General features: G+C 40.5%; 1 protein-coding gene across 1 annotated transcript; it reads right to left on the bottom strand.

Annotated features, from left to right (window-relative positions):
• Positions 1 to 570: 570 nt before the first annotated feature.
• pgk1.L (phosphoglycerate kinase 1 L homeolog) lies at positions 571 to 13,891 on the bottom strand. Its single transcript, NM_001093459.1, is given in 11 exon segments — positions 571 to 1,032; positions 1,246 to 1,344; positions 2,489 to 2,666; positions 3,160 to 3,339; positions 3,791 to 3,905; positions 4,660 to 4,779; positions 6,043 to 6,146; positions 7,645 to 7,789; positions 8,111 to 8,266; positions 8,921 to 8,971; positions 13,759 to 13,891. Coding segments are annotated over 11 exon segments (1,254 nt in total). The 5' UTR covers positions 13,824 to 13,891; the 3' UTR covers positions 571 to 991.
• Positions 13,892 to 22,570: the final 8,679 nt, after the last annotated feature.

Genomic DNA, 22,570 nt, shown 5'->3' with positions numbered 1-22,570 from the left:
AATGGACATTCTACAGCATTTAGACTAATTTAAATAATCCGCAATTACCACCTCTATCAGTGCTGGGCCAGGTCGGTCACTTGCCCCAGGCAACTTCGGTCCCCGCCGTAGCTGGGCATACAGCCGAGGACGCACATGCGTAACAGCGCGCAAAGCACTTCGACTTCAGAGCGCACATCTTAATAGCATGTGCTCAGATTAGAATACCCTTTAAAGAACTACGGATCATAGGCTCTTATGACCTGTGTGATAGCTAACCTGAGCAGTATTCTAGAAGTTCATGCTCCATAACAGCAAAGGGGTCGAAGGTTGCCGTTGGTGCAACTGCAGCAGTGTCATACATAAGCCATCAATACTTTTGTTGTGGCAGGTCAATGAATTGGAAACATAATATATTGACATTTTTAACTCTTCAGTCAAGACACTGCTCAATAATTTAGGTGAAATGTATAAAGTTACACTTCGGTGGCAGGTTTAAAATAGATTGAACCGTGCCATTCCGTAGGTGAAATGGTGGTTAGTTACATTTACAGTACAATACACATATATAAATGACAAGTACTGAAAGGATAGGGTAATGGTTTTATTCTGAGCAGCGCTAACAGAGGAGCCTACATTGTTATTCTGTAAACCAGTAAATAAAATATGAAGATGGTGAAGGTACAGTAATGCAGAAGAGACTTACAGGGCAATATATACACATCTATAATGCACAACATACAGCAAGTCCCTAGACCATACTGCAGTGTACCCTGGCCACATAAGGAGCAAATGGATTACTGGCAAAATTACATTAACCCCATTACAACTACAAAATCTGGAAGTACAGGGGTGTTGCCCAAACATAAAAAATGAAATGTTCAGCCGAGAACTGTGGGTTTGCTTCTGTAAAGTGCTGGGGGTTCTGTTTGGGCAGCTCATCTGGTCTGGTTTCAGTGCTTATTCCCTAGGACTCTGGATCAAACCGTTCACTAAATTCTTACGGTTGCCTTTACACATTGCTCAAAGCATCAACTCCAGGTAGGACCTTTCCTAGAAGAGGGTAAAGAATAAAATGCATTACAGGATATACTGAACAATTCTATCCCATTAAATATTTACATATTGAGAAAGACTTTCTATGCTGCTTAATACAGGGGTACTGCCACAACGAAAAGACCCTTTAGAGAATATATACAGTATACATTGTGCTTGATATCAATGCATTTACCAGCTTCACTACAGGAAAATCTGTACATGAGTTACCTTCTAACAGCTCTAGACTGGCTCCTCCTCCTGTACTGACGTGACTAACTTTGTCCTCCGTATCCCACTTTGCACAGCAGGTAGCAGTGTCTCCTCCACCTGTGGGACAAGAGAATGCAATAGTGTTAGGGGGAAGAATGGGGGGGGGGGGGGGGTTGAACATATTAAAACAATACAGAGCTTCAGAAGGATTCGTCACAGTAGTGTCACCATTTAAACAGGCAGATATTTTAATGGAGCACCAAGACCACTGGTTAAATAAAGAGTACTTTTAACCTGCACTGGTAAAAATTGCAAGTTTGCACAGCCACTACTATAGTTTGTATATAGACACACACTACTGTGTAGCCAGCCATTCAAGCTGAATAGGACTAAAACAAAAAACAAAAAAAAAGCACAAGTTTACATATAAACTGTGCAGAATAGAGTAGGCTTAGTTTTTACACATTAACATGAACAGGAGTCAAATGCCATTTATGCAGGGCTGTGGAATCTGAACTTAAATCCTTCAACACCAACTCAAGATGCCTCAGTTTATGCTAGCTCAGACTCCTGTTTTTAAAGAAAACACCAAAAAAACCAAAAGCATTTAAATTATAATGCAGTATTGCTCTGCACTGGTAAAAACTGCATGTTTTCTTCAGAAGACTACTATAGTTTATATAAACAAGCTGCTGTGTAGCCATTCAAGCTGCTGGGAAAAATAAGTGAAAAGGCACAGGTTACATAACAGATAAAAACGCCATCATATTGGACAGGGCTCATCTGTTATGAGTAGGGATGCACCGAATCCAGGATTCTATGTGGGATTCGGGCTTTCAGCAGCATTCTGACAAATCTTTCTGCCCGGTCGAACCGAATCCTAAATTGCATATGTCGGAGGGGAATAGCGGGACTGTCACAAAACAAGAAAGTAAAAAAATATTTTTTTCCCCCTTCCCATCCCTAATTTACATATGCAAATTAGGTAGTCAGCCAAAATAGTGGATTCAGTGCATCCCTAGTTATGTAACCTGTGCCTCTTTTTTATATGGCATTACTGGGGCTAGAACTACAAATTCTTTATTAAAGCAACAGAAAGCTATAACAATTTACTGTATATTACATTCTATAACTACTTAATCTGAAGGGTGAATGACAAATATTCATTTTAGTAAGAAGCATCGCAGAAAACACACTTCATAGTTATTTAGTATACAATATACCTGTGATTGTTAATTCTACTTGAATGTGGGAAACTTACCAATGATTGTAATGCAGCCTTTGCCAGTGACCTCTACCACTTTATCCATAACAGCTTTGGTTCCTTTGGCAAAATTGTCCCACTCAAACACCCCAACGGGACCGTTCCACACAATCTGCTTGGCTCTGCCCACAGCTTCCACAAATAGCTTCACACTCTCTGGGCCACAGTCAAGTCCCTAGGTTAGAAAACAAATCACAACTAAGAAGTAAAAGCGGCAGTAATTATCTGTTTGAACTGCTGCTAGTGTGCAGCATCATGCAGGATATTCACATACTGAATGAAAATAATGTGCATAATGGCTCTATGCAAGCACTAAACATTGTTACTACTTTAAGCACAGGAACTTATACAGCAGTCAGTCTAACACAATGGTTAGAATATAATGTGTTCCTCTAAATACTTTATATATCTAGGGAGGCAAAAAATAACTACACATACCATAGCAATATTACAGTAGGAATCTACTCTCTGAAGCTCAATATGATTTGCACACTTTTATAAGTGATAATGTAAATTTGATAAGGTATCTAATAATGCAACAAGTTTTCTTGCTGGTTTAAGCCAATTCTGCTCAGTTCCTATAGGTGTAACAACTGTCAGTGCCCCTTCCTAAAACTAATTGCGAAATGTTTTTGATGGTATTTCAATCCCAGCCATGGCATATTTACCATCCATCCATCAGGAATTCCAGCAGAGACACTGGCTTGTCCTGTACTGGCATTTTCATCAAACTTCTCAGCGGTGGTAAAGTCTACAGGAAGTGTAATTTTCACTCCATTCTTCTCAGCCTTGGCCATCAAGTCCTTAACAATGGTTGCTCCCTCTTCATCATATAGAGAGGTTCCAATCTATGGGGGAAAAAAAAAAAAAATTAAAAACTCAAGGCCTCAATTATAGCACCGAACCAATTGCAAGAGAATCAAAGGGTACAAACACCCCTACCTTCACCCACAGTAACAACACACACAAATTTTTCTTTAAGTGCCAAAACTGTATATTCAGACGGCTGTTAACTTTTAATGCTCACTTTGGTGAATGCAAACTGTTACATTGGAGACGCAATGTAAAATAAAATAAGAGGTAATATTAAGCCACAGATAATGGTGTTCTACAAGATATACTGGCACAGTCTGGCCTGATTCTGTAACACTGAACCCCTTTTTTTTTTTTAAGTGTATTTTAATTTTAAACACTAGACTTTAGAATAGTTAGAATAACCCTAGTAACCTGCAGCCCGAGGTAATGTTCACTCTAAAGCCTGCAAGCTTTATATTTCAAATTATTTTTAGATATACTTACGGACATATTGTTGAGAACCTTTAGGAATGTAAAGGCCATCCCTCCACCAATAATCATCTCATTCACTTTATCCAGCATGTTAGAGATTAGCTGGATTTTGTCTTTTACTTTAGCACTGAAAATAAATAAAATATATATTTAAAAAAACCATGAAGGAGTATCCTACCCAAAGCATCAAGCCTTTAACATTACATCAGAGGATAAAACCTAAATCATACTGGACATTCAAAAATCCAAACACTAGTCCCCTTGTAGCTTCAAAGGTCATTAACAGCATTAAAGTGTGTTATGTCACAGGAGAATAAAAAGCAAACTTATGAAATGTAAGATAAAGTTGTATGGAAATACCCTAAGAACAGGGTATTAAAATGGATAGCCAAGTCCTCTCTGGTATCAAAATTAAGAAAGAAAAAAATCTAAAGCTAAATTTGTTCCTCCCTGGCTTGCACCTGGAACCATTGAATCAGCCTGGGTAAAGGCATATGTGGCAGATATATGCAGGCCAAGGAACTATGTGGCATTAACACAACAGACAAGTCCCACTATCAACTGTTCACTAAACAGGACAGAGAGGGTTAAAGAAAAGGAGACAAGGGCAGCAAGTCAGTACAGTATTACAAATTCAAGTTTTTACAGTCTGTTGCAATTGAATAGCTGCTCCAAGCCTCACTGCTGACTCAGCATAGAGGAGGAAAATTATGGTTAGGGAACTCAAAAAGGCCTATGAAACTAGACAGAATGATGCTGAATGGGGAATTTGGATTCCACTAAATATTTATTTTATACAGTCATCTCTGGAGTAATGTTTACACACAGGAGAACCAACAAAATTGCATTAGTAAATCATAGGTTAATTAAGATATTCTTACCCTCCAAGGATAGCAAGGAAAGGTCTCTCGGGGTTCTCCAAAGCCTTAGCAAAGTAATCAAGCTCCTTCTTCATTAAAAAGCCAGCAGCCCTCTGGGGCAGCTTTACGCCAACCATGGAGCTAGGAAATAAGTCGAAATGGTCATGTTGACTATACTAATAAAAGCCAAGCTATTCATGATCACACTATAGCCTCTTGTTACTTCCTGCTATACTACACATATTTTACATGAGTGCTATAACAAGATTTAAGACTACTGCTATCGGTTACTACTAGCAGTTACTAGTTCTAGCTGTCGTCTCCATTAACACTCCATACCCTGGGATACTTAAGGGGTTGTACATCTTCCAAACACTTTTTCAATTGTTCCTCGGAATAAAGACTTCCCCCCCCCCCCCCCCCCAATTACTTTCCATTATTTTTTACTGGTTTTTTTTTCTTCAAAATGTAAGTTTAAAGTTGAATGTTCAGGTCTCTGGTGTTTGCACCTGAATTACTAAGCTGCCAGACTCAGACTCTAAACTGTTACAAATTTGCACCATTTAGTTGATACATTTTGCAGCAGTATCTTTGGAGTATTAGCAATTATTGTATCAATTCTAACAGCTGCCTGTAATGAAACCGAGATTTTGCTCAACAGGGAAAACGATAAGAAATGTATTAACTAAATGTATCCGTGAGAACAGTTTACAGGGTCGTCTGCTACCCCTCCCAGAGCTGTTCAGAAGGTGAAAAATGACATTTTACACTTCAATATTAGAAAAACGGTCACACATATAAAATAGAAAGTCATTGGAAAAAGTAATTTCTGGTGATCTATTTGAAAACAACTAGTTGTATGAACGTGAACCACCCCTTCAAAAGGGGGCTTCACCTTTAACTTTATCATCATGTTGTTCAGAATGGCCTTCATATTTTTTTTTTTTTTTTTTAGTTTGAATTAATTTGCCTTCTAACTCTTTCCAGGCATCTAAGGAAAAAAAAAAAATATATCAACATTGTCTCCAAGGCTTAAATCTTTTTATTCAGTCCCTCACCTATTCCAGTCCCTTTCAAATTAGGGCTAATTGCTAAGGTAATTTGAAATCAACTATATTGCCTACACTGCAAACAGGAAAGCTGCTAAATAAAAAGCTAAAGAACTTAAAAAAAAAAAAAAAACTTGAAATAAAAATAAAGACCAGTTGCAAACAGTCTTAGAATAACACTCTACATCATACTAAAGTAGAGTAATTCAAAGCACTCGACATCATACTAAAGTTATTTCAAAGGTGAACAACTCGTTTAAAGCATTATGCATGGATAAAATGAAGGGGGAAAAAAAAAAAGCACTGGCTACAAACTGTTAGTCTTGTCTAGTCCCCAGAAAATACGCAGAATTACCTGTGAGCTCTGTGTGCAGTTCCAAATGCATCATTGATGTAAACATCGCCAAGTTTAGAAAGAGATGCTCTAAATGTATCTACTTTGGCAGCATCTGCTTTGATCTGGAGTGGGGGGAGAAGGCAGAAATATTAAGTCTGTATGCACACATTACATTTCTGTAAATGCTATAAAAAAAACAAAACACACAAGGTGTCATTTACATTACCCCAGGGTGCAAGTACAAGAACAAGGGGCACAAGAGCAAGCACAGCATCAGGATGTACAGACTAGACCTGCCCTATGGGGTATTGACAGGACCTTGTTGCAGGCTGCTGCACCTGCCACTCCCTAAATTTTGTGTCTGAATAAGACACGTTTACACCTACTTGACTCCCCAACCCTCTTGGATAAAGCGCTGCATATCCAAATGTCTAGTCTCCCAATATCCCTGCCAGCACAGCAGGAATTAGAAGGATTAGACCTATGGCATGGAGCAATTTGGCCACTACCACCATTCTGCAGAAAACAGTGGCCATTGAATCACCCTGTTGGCCTGTCACTGTTAGATATTTAGTGGAAAATGCCCTGGTTAATACATAACAGGCTCATTTATCAATACTGGGCAAATTTTCACTTGGACACCAACTAGTAGTAAATTATGCATGGAAAGAATCGAATAGCACTCAATGGGGTGAACTTCTCAAAGAAAGCAGGGGGCCCGGACCTTCATCATGGGGGGGGGTTTAAAGAAGCAGTTACATTATCATTAGCAGTCTGGCACAATATTAGACCAAAGCTGTAGTGTAGCTCACAATGTACAGCTAGTTTGAATCAGACTGTGCAGAAAATTGACCGAATGAGAACTGCACAGCAATTTTAAACTGCCAATACCTGTACCTTCTAGTTAGCCAATGCACCCTATTTAGAGGTGAATCCCAATAAAATCCTTCTGCACGCTGTATATGGAGCATCCTTTGCATTATGACTGTTAAATACAGTAATATTATATAATAAAGGTCTCTTGAATTTCACCCTGAAAGCAGGTGTCCTTGTAAACAGAGAAGCCAGTCTAACCGTATCCTGCACAAAGTATTACAGGGTCTCTGCAAAGCAGACCTAATAACTACAGTACATTTATTTTGCTACAGGAACGTCTTGTTTGTAAAATGTCAAGTAAAGGTCAGCATTTACAGGCTGTACATGTACAGTAGTGAGACTACTTGCTACAAGGACAGCATGTTAAACTGGGTCACGGGTTTCTAAAAAGAGAAACAGCCTCCCACCTCTTAACATTCAGGAAAATATCAGAGGTCACACAAACTGTAGAAAGTATCAGATGTAAGCCTCAGCACTGGCTCAAATTTAGAAAGCAGCTTTTATTTATTTATTTATTTATTTTCTTATGGACTTGGCCTCCCACTTGCACATAATCTCCTTATACCTTGGTTTATTAAACCTAGGTCCCTAGAAGAGGTTGGATTATTGCTCCAAGCAAGTTTGATTTTATGTTGAAGCACACGAGAGAGGAATAGCTAAACAACAGCTGTTAAGAAATAGGACCTTAGAAGAATGAATCCCACATACTACACTTCAGAATATTGCATCTGAAACATTGCCAACCTTGTTCCCAGAAGCGTCTTTACCCTTCCCTTCTTCCTCCACATGGAAGCGAAGGTTCTCCAGAAGCAACACTGTTCCAGGGGCTGGGTCAGCACATGCAGCTTCCACCTCTGGGCCCACACAGTCCTTCAGGAAGACAATCTCTCTATAGGTGTTAAAAAAGATTGATGGAATAAGAGAACAGCAATGCTGTCAATACATGTACAAAGAATTAGATTATTATGTAATTATCAACTATCCTAATTAATACCAAAATTTTATTTATAACAAGAGTGTTCTTGTCCCTACAGCTAGCTATTTTAGAACCATTAGAACTTTTAATTGCCTGTGGATGATAAAAACTGCAATTCAGAAAGAGTTGCAAAGCAATGTAGGAAAGTTAATCATTTTAACAGTTTATATGGAGTTCTATATCCTTGGTACACGAAAAGTGAACTTTTCAGACAAACTAGTGTGTCCGCCCTACCTCTTCATCAGAGCTTTGAGTTCCTCAGCAGCTGGTGCCAGAGAGTACTTGTCAGGCATAGGGACACCATCTGGTCTGCCCAAGTGGCTCATAAGAACCACAGATTTAGCACCATTGTCCAAGCAGTGCTGGATGCTGGGAACAGCAGCCTTAATCCTTGAATAAAAAAAAAATAAATTTAATCAGAACACTTTTACATACAGTTAAAAACAATTTAAAAGTGGACACCTTTACCAATGCCGATAAACAAGTTAAATACTCAGCACAAAGGAGTGGTGTAGCACTCTACCATCTCCCCTTCGCATCATTACTCCCTGATTCAAATTCAAAAAAAAGGATTTCAAACAATTATTCTTCATGGTGTCAACTAAAGTGATTGCAATGTTTCACAAGTGGTAACTTCAACTTTATTAATTGTTCATTAATCAATGTTCAGCTACCCAGGGTCCAAACCCGATCAATTTAACTGTACACAAAGTTTGCAGCCATGGCTGACCCAAGTTGCTGCTGGGGAAATTAAGGTTATACAATGAAGCAAACTGATTAAAATACAAAGCAATTTTTGAAAGTGTCATTTCTGGATAACTATTTAAAAAGGGGGGGGGAGTGTTTAGAATATGATCCACCCCTTTAAAAAAGTGGGAGGGTTTTTAGCAGTTATCAGACATGCCTAGATGTAACTAAAGATTGTTGGACCAATCAGGAGCATGATCTAACATGCCCCAAATAAGTATGATAGCAAGTACAATACAAGCACTATGTTAAAACTTCTTTAAAAAGCTATCAAGTATAAAATAAAGCACAACTTACCTTTGGTTGTTTGTAATCTTATTATTTTTCATTGGGACATTGAAGTCAACCCTAGAAAATACAAGTGTCACAAGTTTAGACATAATCCTCCAGCAAACCTTTGTTCCATCTGCATTGCATCCCCTCCAAAAAATAAACAATAAACTGATTCTGATGAAATATGGTTGCTATTGTTAATACATTCAGCAAATGGCTGTATCAATTCATATGTACAATCAAACAGGTAGATGGCTGCTGAAAGAACAGAACTGGCCTTTACTGGTCAGTTTGACCGTCTGCCTTCAGATCACGTTTTTAAATACATACTGTAATCTTCACATAATCCCAAACTGAAATGAGCTAGAAACTGTACATTTTAGATAACACCCAGTATGCCAAAACTCATTGTATTTTTATTCTGAGGGACCTAGAATGACAAAGCTATGCTCCATGATCACAAGGGAGTAACTACAGACTGGCCCAGATATTGGAAGCCCAGTGGATCACTGATAATATAGGTTTAAGAATGTCTTGCTTCCCACATTTGGGATGGTGGGGTGCATAAGATTTTTCAGTGGGCCCTGTAATTGACTGTACAGACGTGTGAGGAAGCAACTAATGAGTCTGCCTTTATACAGAACAACCTCAGTCATGCTGCAAGCTAGAACCCAGTGTTTCAGCAAAACAGGTAATTAGCATTTTTTGTGGATACGCCAGTAGAAAATTTTTATTTTTTTTATGCCTGATGAGTATAAGTATGCAATAGGCCTCTAGATGCGTTGGTCATTGTACTCTTTAGGGCCAGGGCACATGCTGCTATTTCGGGAGATTAGTCGTCCAGTGACAAATAGATTCTTCAGGCGACTAGTCTCCCTGACTAGATGGCACTCTGATCGCTTCGGCTTTCCGAAGACGCCCGAAGTTTCCTCATGAGGCAACTTGATGCGCTCCGAGTGCCATCCCGCTGGCAATTTAAATTCTAGCTGGCGGGAAGGCAATTTGGGGAGATTAAGTCGCCCGAAGAAGATGCGATTTGTCAATGGGCACCTAATCTCCCGAAATAGCGTGTGCCCTTACCCTAAATGCCTTGTCTTGGTCACAGATCTTGGTGCCCCATAACATCCAATATATCATCTGTTAAAGGGGTTGTTCAACTTTAAATTAACTTTTAGTATGATGTAGACATTGATATTCGTAATGTTTGTAATTGGGTTTTTTTTTTATTTGTGATTTGAGAATAAAAGCTTTTTTTATTCGGCAGCTCTCCAGTTTTCACTTTCAGCAATATAGTTGTAAGGGTCCAAATTACCCTAGCAACCATGCACGGATTTGAACAAGAGGCTAGAATATGAATAGGAGAGGGCCTGAATAGAAAGATTAGTAACAAAAAGTAGTAATGACAATAAATCTGCAGCCTGATCCAGCACTTGCTTCTAAGATGGGGGCCAGTGACCCCCATTTGAAAGCTGGAAAGTTTCCGAAAACGACAATTCAAAAACTACAAAAAAGAAAAAACGAATGCTATTTGAAAGGTTTCTAAGAATAAGCCATTATAAATACTTAAGTTAACGTGAAGGTGAACCACCCCTTAAGCATAAGAAAAAAAAAAAAAAAAAAAAAAAAAAAAAAAAAAAGGCCTCTGATCCTACAAGCACTGAATGAAAAACAAACTGATCTCTTGACCCGTTTTTTTTTTTTTAAGCAATCCTGTGCACAAACATTTCAGTGAGCTATATTTTACCTGACAAAATGCTTGCCAGGCTATAGTAAGGACTGTTAATTATCTTGACTTTTAATATTAGGTTATTATGAAATGTCCCATGAAGTCACTTTTATAGTCAATTCCAACTGGCTTACATTTAATCAATCTGCAGTTGATGAGCAGAGTTAAATTAGATTGGATTTTTGCCAGAAGTCAGTGCAGCTAAAACAAACAGTCCCATTGTGTGCTGCACAACTGAATATACTTTACTTGTGTTTTCTGTAAGTGTGTGTGTGTGTATGGATAGGCAGCATGTACCTTCCAAGCTGTTCAGAGCGCAGATACAAGCAGGGCCCCCTGTCATTCAAATCGCTCTATTTTTGCTTTCAGGGATGCCATTTAGAATCAGCCCTTGCCCTTCTTGACACAACCTTGTATCTGGTCACTAGTTCAGAATATATTTATACTTCAAAAGGTTAGGTAAGGATGAACCACATACCCTGAAGTGGTCACATCAGCAGACCACCTAATCCAGTCAAAGGCAGAGTGAAACGGAATAAAAAAAAAAAAAGTGGCTGTGCTTCTAGTGCAGTAAAAGAATTAGATGCACACCCCAGTATACAAATTGATGCACATGTATTTTCTATGACACGACCATGACTCATTTCCATGAGTCTAGCCAGAGAAAAATCTGCAGCTTCTGTCATTAGGCCTCAACAACAAAAAGTTTCTCTTTTAAATTTTACATACAAACATAAAATGCCCAAGTCATCTCACAGATTATGACAATTTCTACCTGCAGAACTGTGAGGATATCTAGGAACAAAATACTGTTGTATAGAACAGATATGGGCTTTGTTATCCCATTACCCAGAAAGCTCTGAATTACAGAAAGGCCGTCTCCCACAGACTCCATTTTATCAGAATTCTATTTTGTAATAACGATTTCCCTTTTTCTCTGTAATAATAAAACAGTAGCTTGTACTTGATCCAAATTACGATATAATTAATACTTACTGGAAGCAAAACCATCTTATTTATTATTTAAGGTTTACATGATTTTCTGGAAGACTTAAGGTATGAAGATTAGGGATGCACTGAATCCAGTATTCGGTTCAGGATTCGACCTTTCAGCAGGATTCGGCCAGACTCTTCTGCCCGGCTGAACCGAATGTGAATCCTAATTTGCATATGTAAATTTGGGGAGGGAGGGAAATCACGCGACTGTCACAAAACAATTATATAAAAAATGTTTTCCATATGCAGAGAATTAGAATTCGGTACGGTATTCTGCCGAATCTCTCGCGAAGGATTCAGGGGTTTGGCCGAATCCAAAATAGCGGATTTGGTGCATCCCTAATGAAGATCCAAATTACAGAAAGATCAGTTATCCGGAAAACCCCAGGACCTGAACATTCTGGATAACAGATCCAAATTACAGAAAGATCAGTTTTGCAGAAATCCACAGGTCCCGAACATAATGGATAACAGGTCCCATACCTGCATATAGCGAGACATGGTGGTCAGACTGGTCTGCCAGATTACCAGAGGATCTACTGGTGGGTTCCAGTCAAAAACAAATCACTCATTTTTCTCTTTAAATATCTGCCATAGGTCTGTTTTAACAGCACGGTCTACATCTAATTTGGAGTAGGCCCTCAATTGCAAGTTCACTGGTGGGACCTAGTATGCTCAGTAAGACACTAAAGATTTTTAAGAAGTGATATTGACAGGCCATCATTGATAGCTTGTTCACTGGGGATCCATTTGCATCATATATGACCTTCTTGTCCTTGACAGCATAAAATATGCGGCAAAGAAGAGCTGGTAGGAGTGGCAGAAGCCTATAAATAGATTCTCTATGTCTACAGTTGCTTTTAAATGCCACTCCAGGGGTGCAAATAAATTTCAAGAGCAAATCCAAGTAGCATTGCACAAGTCTCTGGCTTCTATGCAGCGTGGGATGCTTTCATATCTAAGTACAAGCTAGCAGACAAGATAACGGCCGTCTAGTTAATAAAGTAAAAGGTTTTAACATGGGGACATTATGCTGCTGGGAACCTCAGTTTCACAGAGGGCCCAGTCTGATACACAAATTCAGTGTATACTTGTGAGACAGCTTGAAGGATGGGCGGGGAGGGGGTCTAAACTGATTTGCTGTGGAGCCCAGGAACTTCTAGTTACACCACATAAGGAAGAAGGAAGCAGAAGGGTTGCCGTTATTTCGTGCCCTAACAGAATTTCATGTACAGGGCCAAATAACCAAGGCCCACTCATCCCTGTGACATGATAATGATTGTTCAATTGATCCCTGTCAGGTCAGTGGAGGAAACTTCCAGTAATTGTTTGGATCAAGATCACCTTTCCCATTGACAAGTTGTATATGCCTACAACAGAAAATGAATGAATGAAGGGTGGATCACACTATAAATCTATGAAGCAATACTGTGCATCTTATATGCCTTGTTGTAGTGGGATGTAGGCCTGACATGCTGCACAAAATGGCACCCCGGCTGCAATACTAAAGTGATTGTCACACACAGGGGTGTAACTACAGGGGAAGCAAATTGTGCAGGGGGTGCAGGAGTGCAGAGGGCCCAGTGAGGCCCTAATTAATGAGCAATATTATTATATCTTGGTAGACTAGGCCAACTTATAAATATTGTAGGGCCCTAAATTGCTGTGGAGGGGCAGAAACATCTAGTTACACCACTAGTCACACCCTCAGCTGGGTTAAACTCCCCCATACGTGTTCTGTTCCACAGTGCCAGTCACACAGCTAATCCCACTGCATTTACAGTCTAACTAACCTGCCCCACTCACTCATCAACCTATTAAACCCGCCGTAAGCATAGGAAGGCCCAGGAATGACGCTACTTTGCGATTAGCAACCCTCATAGATTTAAAGGCCACTCATGCGATGATGGACATTGGCCACTTGCCATGGGCAACCACGATAGTTCCTCCACATCATTCGAGCGCTCATTCAGATACAAAGTACGAGAACAGCTTCATCACTGTATGAGATTACATTCGCGATCACCCGTAATAAGCTACACCGCCCTTACACCAGAAGGGATTGTGGGAGCTGTAGTTTAACAAATGTGGACTCTGCAATATCTAAAGCTTTCCAAGGGAACGCCTACTTCGCTCTTACCTCATGACTACCCGCTTCCCTTTCACATCCACCTTATCCAGGGTCAGCTTGTTGGACAGAGACATGACTGCTGCTATTCCGTTACCCTTCCAAACGCAAGAAGTGTGCGGCAGCGCAGGTCACCTTATCTTCGCACAGAGCCCGCCCACAACTCATTTGACGCGTCCGCAGGTAGCACGGTATAAGGACTCTCGTGATTCGCAGATGCGGCTGTCTGTAATGACAGTTGGGAGCCCCGCCCCGCAATGATTGGCTGAGGCGAAGAGAAACTGGCAAACGCTCGGATCACGTCTGTCACGTCTGGGATTGGCTAGAAAATGTTCTAGGAAGCAGAAATGTGAAACAATCTGGCAGGTTCTGTAACGGAAAACGAGAAGTTATAGATGATGGGGAAATAAATGACAATGTGCCAGTGCTGTGTCAATCAGATATTGAATGTTCCTGTCTCTGGTGTTTGAGTCTGACAGCTCAGTAATTCAGGTGCAGACTTTAAACTGTTACAATTTTGCAACATTTAGTTGATACATTTCTCAGCAGCATCTCTGGAGTATTAGCAACTATTGTATCAATTCTAACAACTGCCTGTAATGAAACTCTGCTCAGCAGGGACAAAGATAAGAAATGTATCAACTAAATGTATCCATTTAGAACAGTTTACAGGGTCGACGACCCCCCTCCCCACCCTTCCCAGAGCTGCTTTAGAAGGTGAAAAATGACACTTTACACTTTAAAATTTGAAAATTAGTCACACATAGAGAATGGAAAGTAATTGGAAAAAGTCATTATTTCTGGTGATCTACTGTATCTGGAAACAAGTAGTTGTTTGAAGGTGAACATCCCTTTTAAACAACTAAGTCACTTCCTCTAACACAGACAGTGCTGTCCCAACTTCTGTGGTACAGAGGACCAGATTTTTTTCTGGCCAACCATGGGTGCTGCTGCCATGAGGCGAGCTTAGTAGGCAGCAGCCCCCAAGCAACCAGGGAAGGCCTGGTAACTTTAAGAGCTGAATTTCCAGTTATTAAACCAGAAATGCATCTCTACTAGTGCAGAGATCCTGGACCCACTCCTGTGCAAGAATGGTAAGCGCTAGGGAGGAGAGGCATAACAGGAGCCATCTCAGGCGGCAAGGGGCAGAGAATCACCCCTGTGGCCATACCTCCCAAAATTTTGGAAACACCCCCTAATTACCATGTTCATTTTAGAACATTTGGCAGTTTACGAAAAGTCTGAACACATTTCTGTGGTTGTTATGTGTTATTACAGTTTTGCTAATGGAGGTGAAGTGCCCTTTAAACTGCAAGTCACAGTTTCCCAAGAGAACTGCCTATCTTAAATTGTAACAAATGTCTCTAAGTGCACCTGCCATGTATTCTGTGCTCTCGGCCAAAAGCCAATTATGTTTTAGAAACTTTGTATCTTTTTCTGGGGGTTCAGTGCAGGAGATCAAAGAGAAAGTCCGGACATTTCAGTAACAATCCAGGACTGTGGTTTTAGCTGTCAAAATCAGGACTGTCCCAAGAAAAACGGGAAAGTTGGGAGGATGGAAAGACCTCTTGAACAAAAGGCTAATTAATTAAAAAATTAAATGTCCTGTGCGTGAGGAAATGTCTAGGGTTTGCACATCAGTTCTGTACTTAACCAACAGTGCTGTCCAACTTCTGTGATACAGAGGGCCGGATTTTTTTCTGGCCACCATTGTCGAGGGCTAATAATGGAAGTCAGTGTTGACCACACCCTGTTTTAAACCACACCCAATTCAAACCACACCCACGTTATGACAAGAACTTTAAAGACCATATCCACATTAATGGTTCATGCTCACTGCAGGGATATCGCTGATCTCTTATATATGAAAAATGTAAGTCATATTAAAACATACCTAAAGTCCCCAACTGCCGAAGTCCTGAATTCACTAAAAGAGATGAACTGAAGATGTCCTGAAGTCACGAAAGGAGCCAAACTTGAAGTCCTGAAGCCACGGAAAGACCTGAAGTCACGGAAAGAGACAAATTTGAAATCCTGAAGCCGGGAAAAGACCCGAAGTCCCTTTTTTTTAAAGACCTAGCCACCAATGTATTATTTTAAAACTCTACAGGCCCCTGCCACCAATGTTTTTTTAAAATATTCTCTTGGGCCCCAATTTTTTTTTTAACTTGTAAGAGGTGCCCTGGCGACAACATTTTTTTTTATCTTATGGGATGCCCCCAAAAATTTTGTTGTAAGGGAGTATAGGGCAGGCAGAGTATGGCACACACAGGAAGCATAGGGAAGGCAGAGTATGGCACACACAGGGAGCATAGGGCCTGCTGCCCCCTCGGCGGGGACCCCAAGCCGCGCCAAACTTCTCCTCTGCAGTTGCCAGTCTAGTTAGGAGCGCGCGCATCTCTTCCTGGTTTTCTGCGCATGCTGGGTCTGGGTCTGAGCGGTGCACAATAGAGGCGTTGTAGGTGTGAACAATGCAGGGGGGGTTACATGTGTGAACAGTGCAGGAGTTTACAGTCTGAATTTGAGGTGTAAACAATGCAGGGTCCAGTTAATCTCAGTACTGATACCTTTTAAAGTTTACACAAGATTACACACAAGTGACCAGGGCTGGATTTACATAGTGGGCGCCCCTAGGCCCACTGCCGTTCATCGCCTCTGTCCCCTCCCCTTTATTTGTGCAAATTTTCATCATCTGGACTGGAGCAATTGGGATTGTCGCACCGGAAATTTTAAAAAATGATTGTACCCAGTGTTTTTGAACCAATGTAGGTGTGGTTGGGCAGCATGCCGCTCCCCTAAAATTCTGCCTCCCTAGGCCCGGGTCTAGGTGGCCTTTCCACATATCCAGGCCTGCAAGTGACACAAGTCACAGCAGGCAAACTTTCATATGGGAGCCTATGTGAGACTTTGACTTTATTGGTATTGTTACTTTTTAATACTTATTCATACCACTCCTATTCATCCTGCCTGGTTTCTAGGAAAGATTGGACCCTAGCAACCAGATAGATTTTCAACTGCTAAACTGGAGAGCTGCTAAACAAAAAGCTAATAACCAAAACATTAAAAATGCAGGCCACTTGCAACTTGGCTCACAACATCACTGTCTACAATCTCTACATCATACTAAAGTTAAGTTAAATGTGAACTACCCCTTTTAAGGGAGTTTTTCACCCTAAAATTTCACTTACCTATAATATCTCTAATTCATTTTATGCACTGGGATAACTGTATCCAGATTTCATAAAATTACATATTTTAAAACTGCCAGGGAGGAGTTTCTATGTTTTGTTAATTCAGTCTTTCTGCTAATTAATCTGAGGGTTTGGAATTCTGCAGGGATGTGCAGCATAGGACTGGGGGGCCCAGGGCCCACTAGAACTTAAAGGACCTTATTTCTTCTCAGGGCCAGGGAGGGAGGTCTGGGACAGCAGCAATAGGTTCAGGCAGGGAGTGGGTCTCAGCCCAGTCGGACCCTGGGGAAGTAAAAAGTGGGTTTTGAATCGAAACTCAGACCATTGTGATGGGAATGCTTTGTTGTAGAACCTGTAGCAATTCAATTTGGCATTCTTTGCCTTGCAAGTGGGAGCCTGTTGGGGTACTCCCCTTTATCATGGGCATGCAAACATTTTAAACATTGTATTTGGGGTTGCTTATGGATCATAAGAATTTGTATCTCTAGCTGTCATTTAGGGTTTGCATCCTCATAATAAGCTTCTGCATTGCAGTCCAATACAGAAAAGGTTCACATATGTCCCATGGGATATTCCCAAAGCAGGGCTGCTATTGCCAGGGACAAGCAGATGCTGTCACGGGCCTGGTTCCAGTGGAGGACCCATATATATGCAATGGTCAGGGGTATAGTCTATTAGGTAAGCATTTAATTGGTACCCAGTTCTACTTAGTTGACAATGCCTATTCTTTAGGGGTCCCTTAATGGGGAGGCACTGCTAACTAACTAGTATGGATCCCTAGTTTTTATTTAATATGTAAAATTATAAAACGACAACCTTAATTTTCTATATTTTTTCACATTATTGATGTTAAAGTAGTTGTGGCTTTTTAAAAGTTGAGTTAGTACATTAAAATACAGAAAATTCCCTACATGCTTGCTCTTCTCTTAATTTAAGGAAGACATGGTGTATATGTTCAAGCATGGCCGCCATCAGGGGGACAGGGTGTACAACTGGGACTGAAGCTGCAGTTTTCTGATTAGCCAGGCCCCCCTTAAGTGATGCGCTGCCAAACTGCCAAAGTCTCGAAAAGAGGCGAAGACCCAAATCGCCAAAGACCCGAAGCTGCCAGCGGAGCCGAAGACCCAAAAAGTCCTGAAGCCACGAAAGAAGCTGAAGAAGAACCTAAGGTAAGTTCCACTGACCACCAATGTTTTTTTTTATTTATTTTATTAAACCCTTTGCCACAAATGTTGTTTTTAAAATATTCTATGGGGCCCCTGACCACCAATGTTTCTTTTTAAACTTTTATGGGGGACCCTGACCGCCAATGTTTTTTTTTTACTTATTGGGGGGGCCCTGACCACCAATGATTTTTTTTAACTTATTGGGGGGGCCCTGATGACTGCTGATGACTGTATGGACTATTTACTTACTAAGTATGCCCCAGCATTTACTGTTTTATCTGCCAGTACACTGCATGAGCTGTATGCAATGCCCTAAATAACATATAATTTGCAGGATGTCAGTGGGCGGTGCTATGCCGTCAGTGGGCAGGGCTATGATGCGGAGATTGGCCGATCGCCCTGTCAATCAAGGGAATCCTGCCCGGTTTTCCTTATTTGGAAAACCGGGCAGGAAGTATAGACCTGGGTCAAAACTGGACAGGTGGCAACCCTATGTGTAGGCTGCTATCTCAGGTCATTTTGCCTAGTTATGTGCTTTCAGAAAGAGCCAGCACTTTAGGATTGAACTGCTTTCTGGCAGGCTGTTGTTTCTCCTACTCAATGTAACTGAATGTGTTGCAGTGGACCTGGATTTTTCTGTTGAGTGCTGTTCTTAGATCTACTAGGCAGCGGTTATCTTGTGTTAGGGAGCTGCTATTTGGTTACCTTCCCATTGTTCTGCTGTTAGCCTGCTGGGGGGGGGGCTATGTCTAACCTAGGGTTGCCACCTTTTTTGGAAAAAAATACCGGGCTTCCTATATATTTATATATTTTCCCTATTAATAACATTTGGATCAACCACCATTTTACCGGCCAGGTGGCAACCCTAGTCTAACCTAGGGTTCCCACATTTTCTAATATTCTTTACCGGCTGGTGGGGGGCAGGGACACAAAGGGGTGGACCGTGATGTCACGGACGCACGGGGCGCGCCACGGACACTTCAAGAAGCAAAAGAAAAGTTAAGTTCCAGGGGATTGGGCATACCTCCCAACTGTCCCTTTTTCGGAGGGACAGTCCCTCTTTTGACAGCTCAACCCCCAGTCCCTCATTTGTACTGGAAAGTCCCTCTTTTCTCTGCACTGAACAGCCAGAAAAAGAAACAAAGTTTCTCACTTAATTGGCTTTTAGCAGAGAGCCCAGAACAACTAACAGGTGCAAATAAGATACTTTGTAACAATTTTGAGACACAAAAACACAGTTTAGATAAGAAGAAATATTTTCAAACTTTCATAACCTGCCAAATTTTGTAAAACAAACATGGTAATTAGGGGGTGTGGCCACAGAAAGGGGTGTGGTCAAACAATTTGCTGCGCTACGTGCGGGAAAAAAATTTTTGTCCCTCTTTTTACTTCCAAAATGTTGGGAGGTATGGGATTGGGGGTAGGCCGAGGAGTCTTTTTAAGCGTATTACAAATTTACCGGCAGCTACATTGCCGGTAAAAGTGAAAATCCTATCATACTTACCGAGATTTTCCTTTCCTGGACTGTAGCATGGCAGTGGGCAACCAATGGGATTCATTCCCATCACGTGACCTAAATTAGCAAGCAATCAATAAATTTGGCTCCCCACCCCCAAGCATCCATCTCATTGACTTAAAACAGAGAGCTCTCCCCACTAGGGTCGGGAAGCCATGCCCACTGCCATGCTACAGTCCAGGAAAGGAAAATCTCGGTAAGTATGATAGGATTTTCACTTTTCCTGTTCCTTCGCATGGCAGTGGGCAACCAATGGGATGTACAAAAGCATCATATATAGGGAGGGTATAACCAAGAGAGCTAACTGATATACAGGCCACTGCACCCTCCAACTAGAGTATTTATTTCAAAGATCAACTTTGGTACTGTGGATAGCTGCGACTGCAACTCAATAATATATTGACCGAAGGAAATCACATTCAACAATATTCAATAGAATAGACCACCATGCAGTTGCAGAAGCATTAATAGGTTTTCTCATTGAGAGATTAAACATTGAAAAGGGACATGGCAATACAGTTGCATGATATGAGGATACCTTAGAATGTTACTCCACCTTGTAGCATACTCACCACTCCACTTATATTTGTAGTACTATAGGGCTCCGTTTTATGGATAATACATTTATATACAAGAAATACCGCAATAGTACCATACCGACTATTTAAAGTTATTGCAAGAGAATGACATCGCAAATGGATATATCGTTTATATTCTATTAGTTTGCCAATTAGCATCAAGACTTGGCTGCTCTGATGGTGAGCTGTAAAATAAAATACACACAGTATTATAATGGAGAATATTGTGGAACAGCAATAATTTGCGACCAAACCCTCATTATTAACTTACTGAAAGCCAGACTAAAGCTGATGAAGATTTCTTGTTTCATGTTGTATATTATGTACATTTGAACGGTCTCACTTAGGAAAGCTGTAGCCATACATATTGTATCAAAAATAGCGTAGAAAGCTTATAGCCACTTTAGGAGGGCCGTATGGTGATAAATACCATAACAGAAAATTAAGATAAAGTGCTGAATATATGGTAGACATTCCACGTGGAAGGAGACCAGGCATAGCATGGACCTGGTACTTGTGGAAAAGATACTGCTGTAATGCTCCAGAATGCATATCTAACTATTAGGTGAACCACCCTCAATTTAATTAGCCTGACACCATATGTCCCACTATCATTGTATCCTACTGCATTGTGTATTTTTATACATATTAACGGGAAACAAACATTTTTGCTAAATGAATAACTGTCTGCGTCTCAGAGTCTCCTAGTAATCGCTTAAACTCCCCATACTCACCATTTTTTGCATGCCTGCATTTTTAAATGCTGCATTGCTATCATGTGGGATCAATGATACTCCCTGGCCAGTACCAGTTGAATGCTGGTAAAGATAATAGAATGTAGGACAGCCTAGGAATTGAAACACCAATGAAGAATTGCAATCATTTGAATACCACGTTACAAACAGATTTCTAAGTACACATTTGAAATGGTTAACTGCAGATGCAATACCGTTATAATATAATAATGAGCTGCATTATGGGAGTAATTAATAACTGTAGATGAGTAATAGGATATTTGCAACCCCTATACCTAAAATGACAACCCTCAAAAAGTCAGGGAAAGTATCCACACTGGGATCTGAACCCTGGACTCCTCGGGGGAACAACCAGCGCTTTACCAACTGTGCAACAAGATTGGTTCATAGTATGGACTATAATTTCAAAGTTTCCTGAATGCATAAGCCTTTTACTTTACAAGGTCATGATATAATGGTAGTGAACTGCAGTGCTGTATAAAATAATACTGCGTAATGGACAAGGTACCACTAGCTGCGAATATGCACCAAAAACCTTGCATGGCGAGAAGTCATATTATAGGGATTATAAATACATTAATAACCCAATATCTAAACACATTAGTAAAAGTACAGCAAAGGTGCTCTGTAATCTATACGTTACGAAGCTATATGTCACTATAGGCTAGCCATGTACAACTCGGTTGTATAATTAATTGTATCATTATAATAAGACACAGCATTATCTATCCAGTATTCATATATTTTGGAATTAATATATATAACCTGCCGAGACCTGCACCCATGAGTGCAGTACAATTAGTGTTGATATACTTTGCTATTGAGCATAGTTGAGATAACCTACAGAGTACACTGTAGGATAGAATCATGGAAAAAGGCCACAACCCCAGTACAATTTATCGAACCGCCATGAAGAGCTTCAGCAATGTAATGAATGGTATATCATAATGACTTCAGAAGTTGTGATGTGACAATAGCTGGATTAACCTGGAGAGGTATTTGAAGGGAATATGAAGACCTGAATCACCATGTTAAAATGGTGCATGAACCATAAAATGTAGAATATCCATCATGATAGTACTTACACAGCTGTAAGGCCATATCAATGGACTGCAGAAACGTTTACATATCTATTGTAATAGTGCTCATGTCTGCAGAAATTGCAATGTGGTAAACATGTTGCACTTCCGGATTGCCCTTAGCATTTAAACATATGAATACAGTCAACTGTAAAGATTGCAATATGTTAATATATTGAATTGCATAGTACAAAAAATTTGGCATAATTGAATGGCTACATTATGATGGGCAGGTTACATGCAGATGTCTTAGTAAGGCAACAAATGAAATCAAGGGTACCCTAAGTATGATGCAAGGGTGTGATTAGAACCCCACTGAATGGTTATATCATGATAAAACTGATGTTTGCAGACACATAGTTGTATGAACTGCAGAATTGCACCTGTAGGACAGCCTATGGCCTCCACATGCTCAATGACTAAGCACCACCGCAGTAAAAACTTTTGCAAGGGCTTGCCCTGCAGATACAAGTCTCGTGTGCTGGTGTGTTTTTTTGTTCCAGTTACTGGGAGGTTACCGTATCCTCCATCCATTGAGC

This window comes from Xenopus laevis, chromosome 8L (assembly GCF_017654675.1).
Source record: "Xenopus laevis strain J_2021 chromosome 8L, Xenopus_laevis_v10.1, whole genome shotgun sequence".
In the NCBI taxonomy this organism is placed as follows: domain Eukaryota; kingdom Metazoa; phylum Chordata; class Amphibia; order Anura; family Pipidae; genus Xenopus; species Xenopus laevis.
Note: the sequence above shows the minus strand (reverse complement) of the source record. Positions and strands in the feature narration are given on the sequence as shown.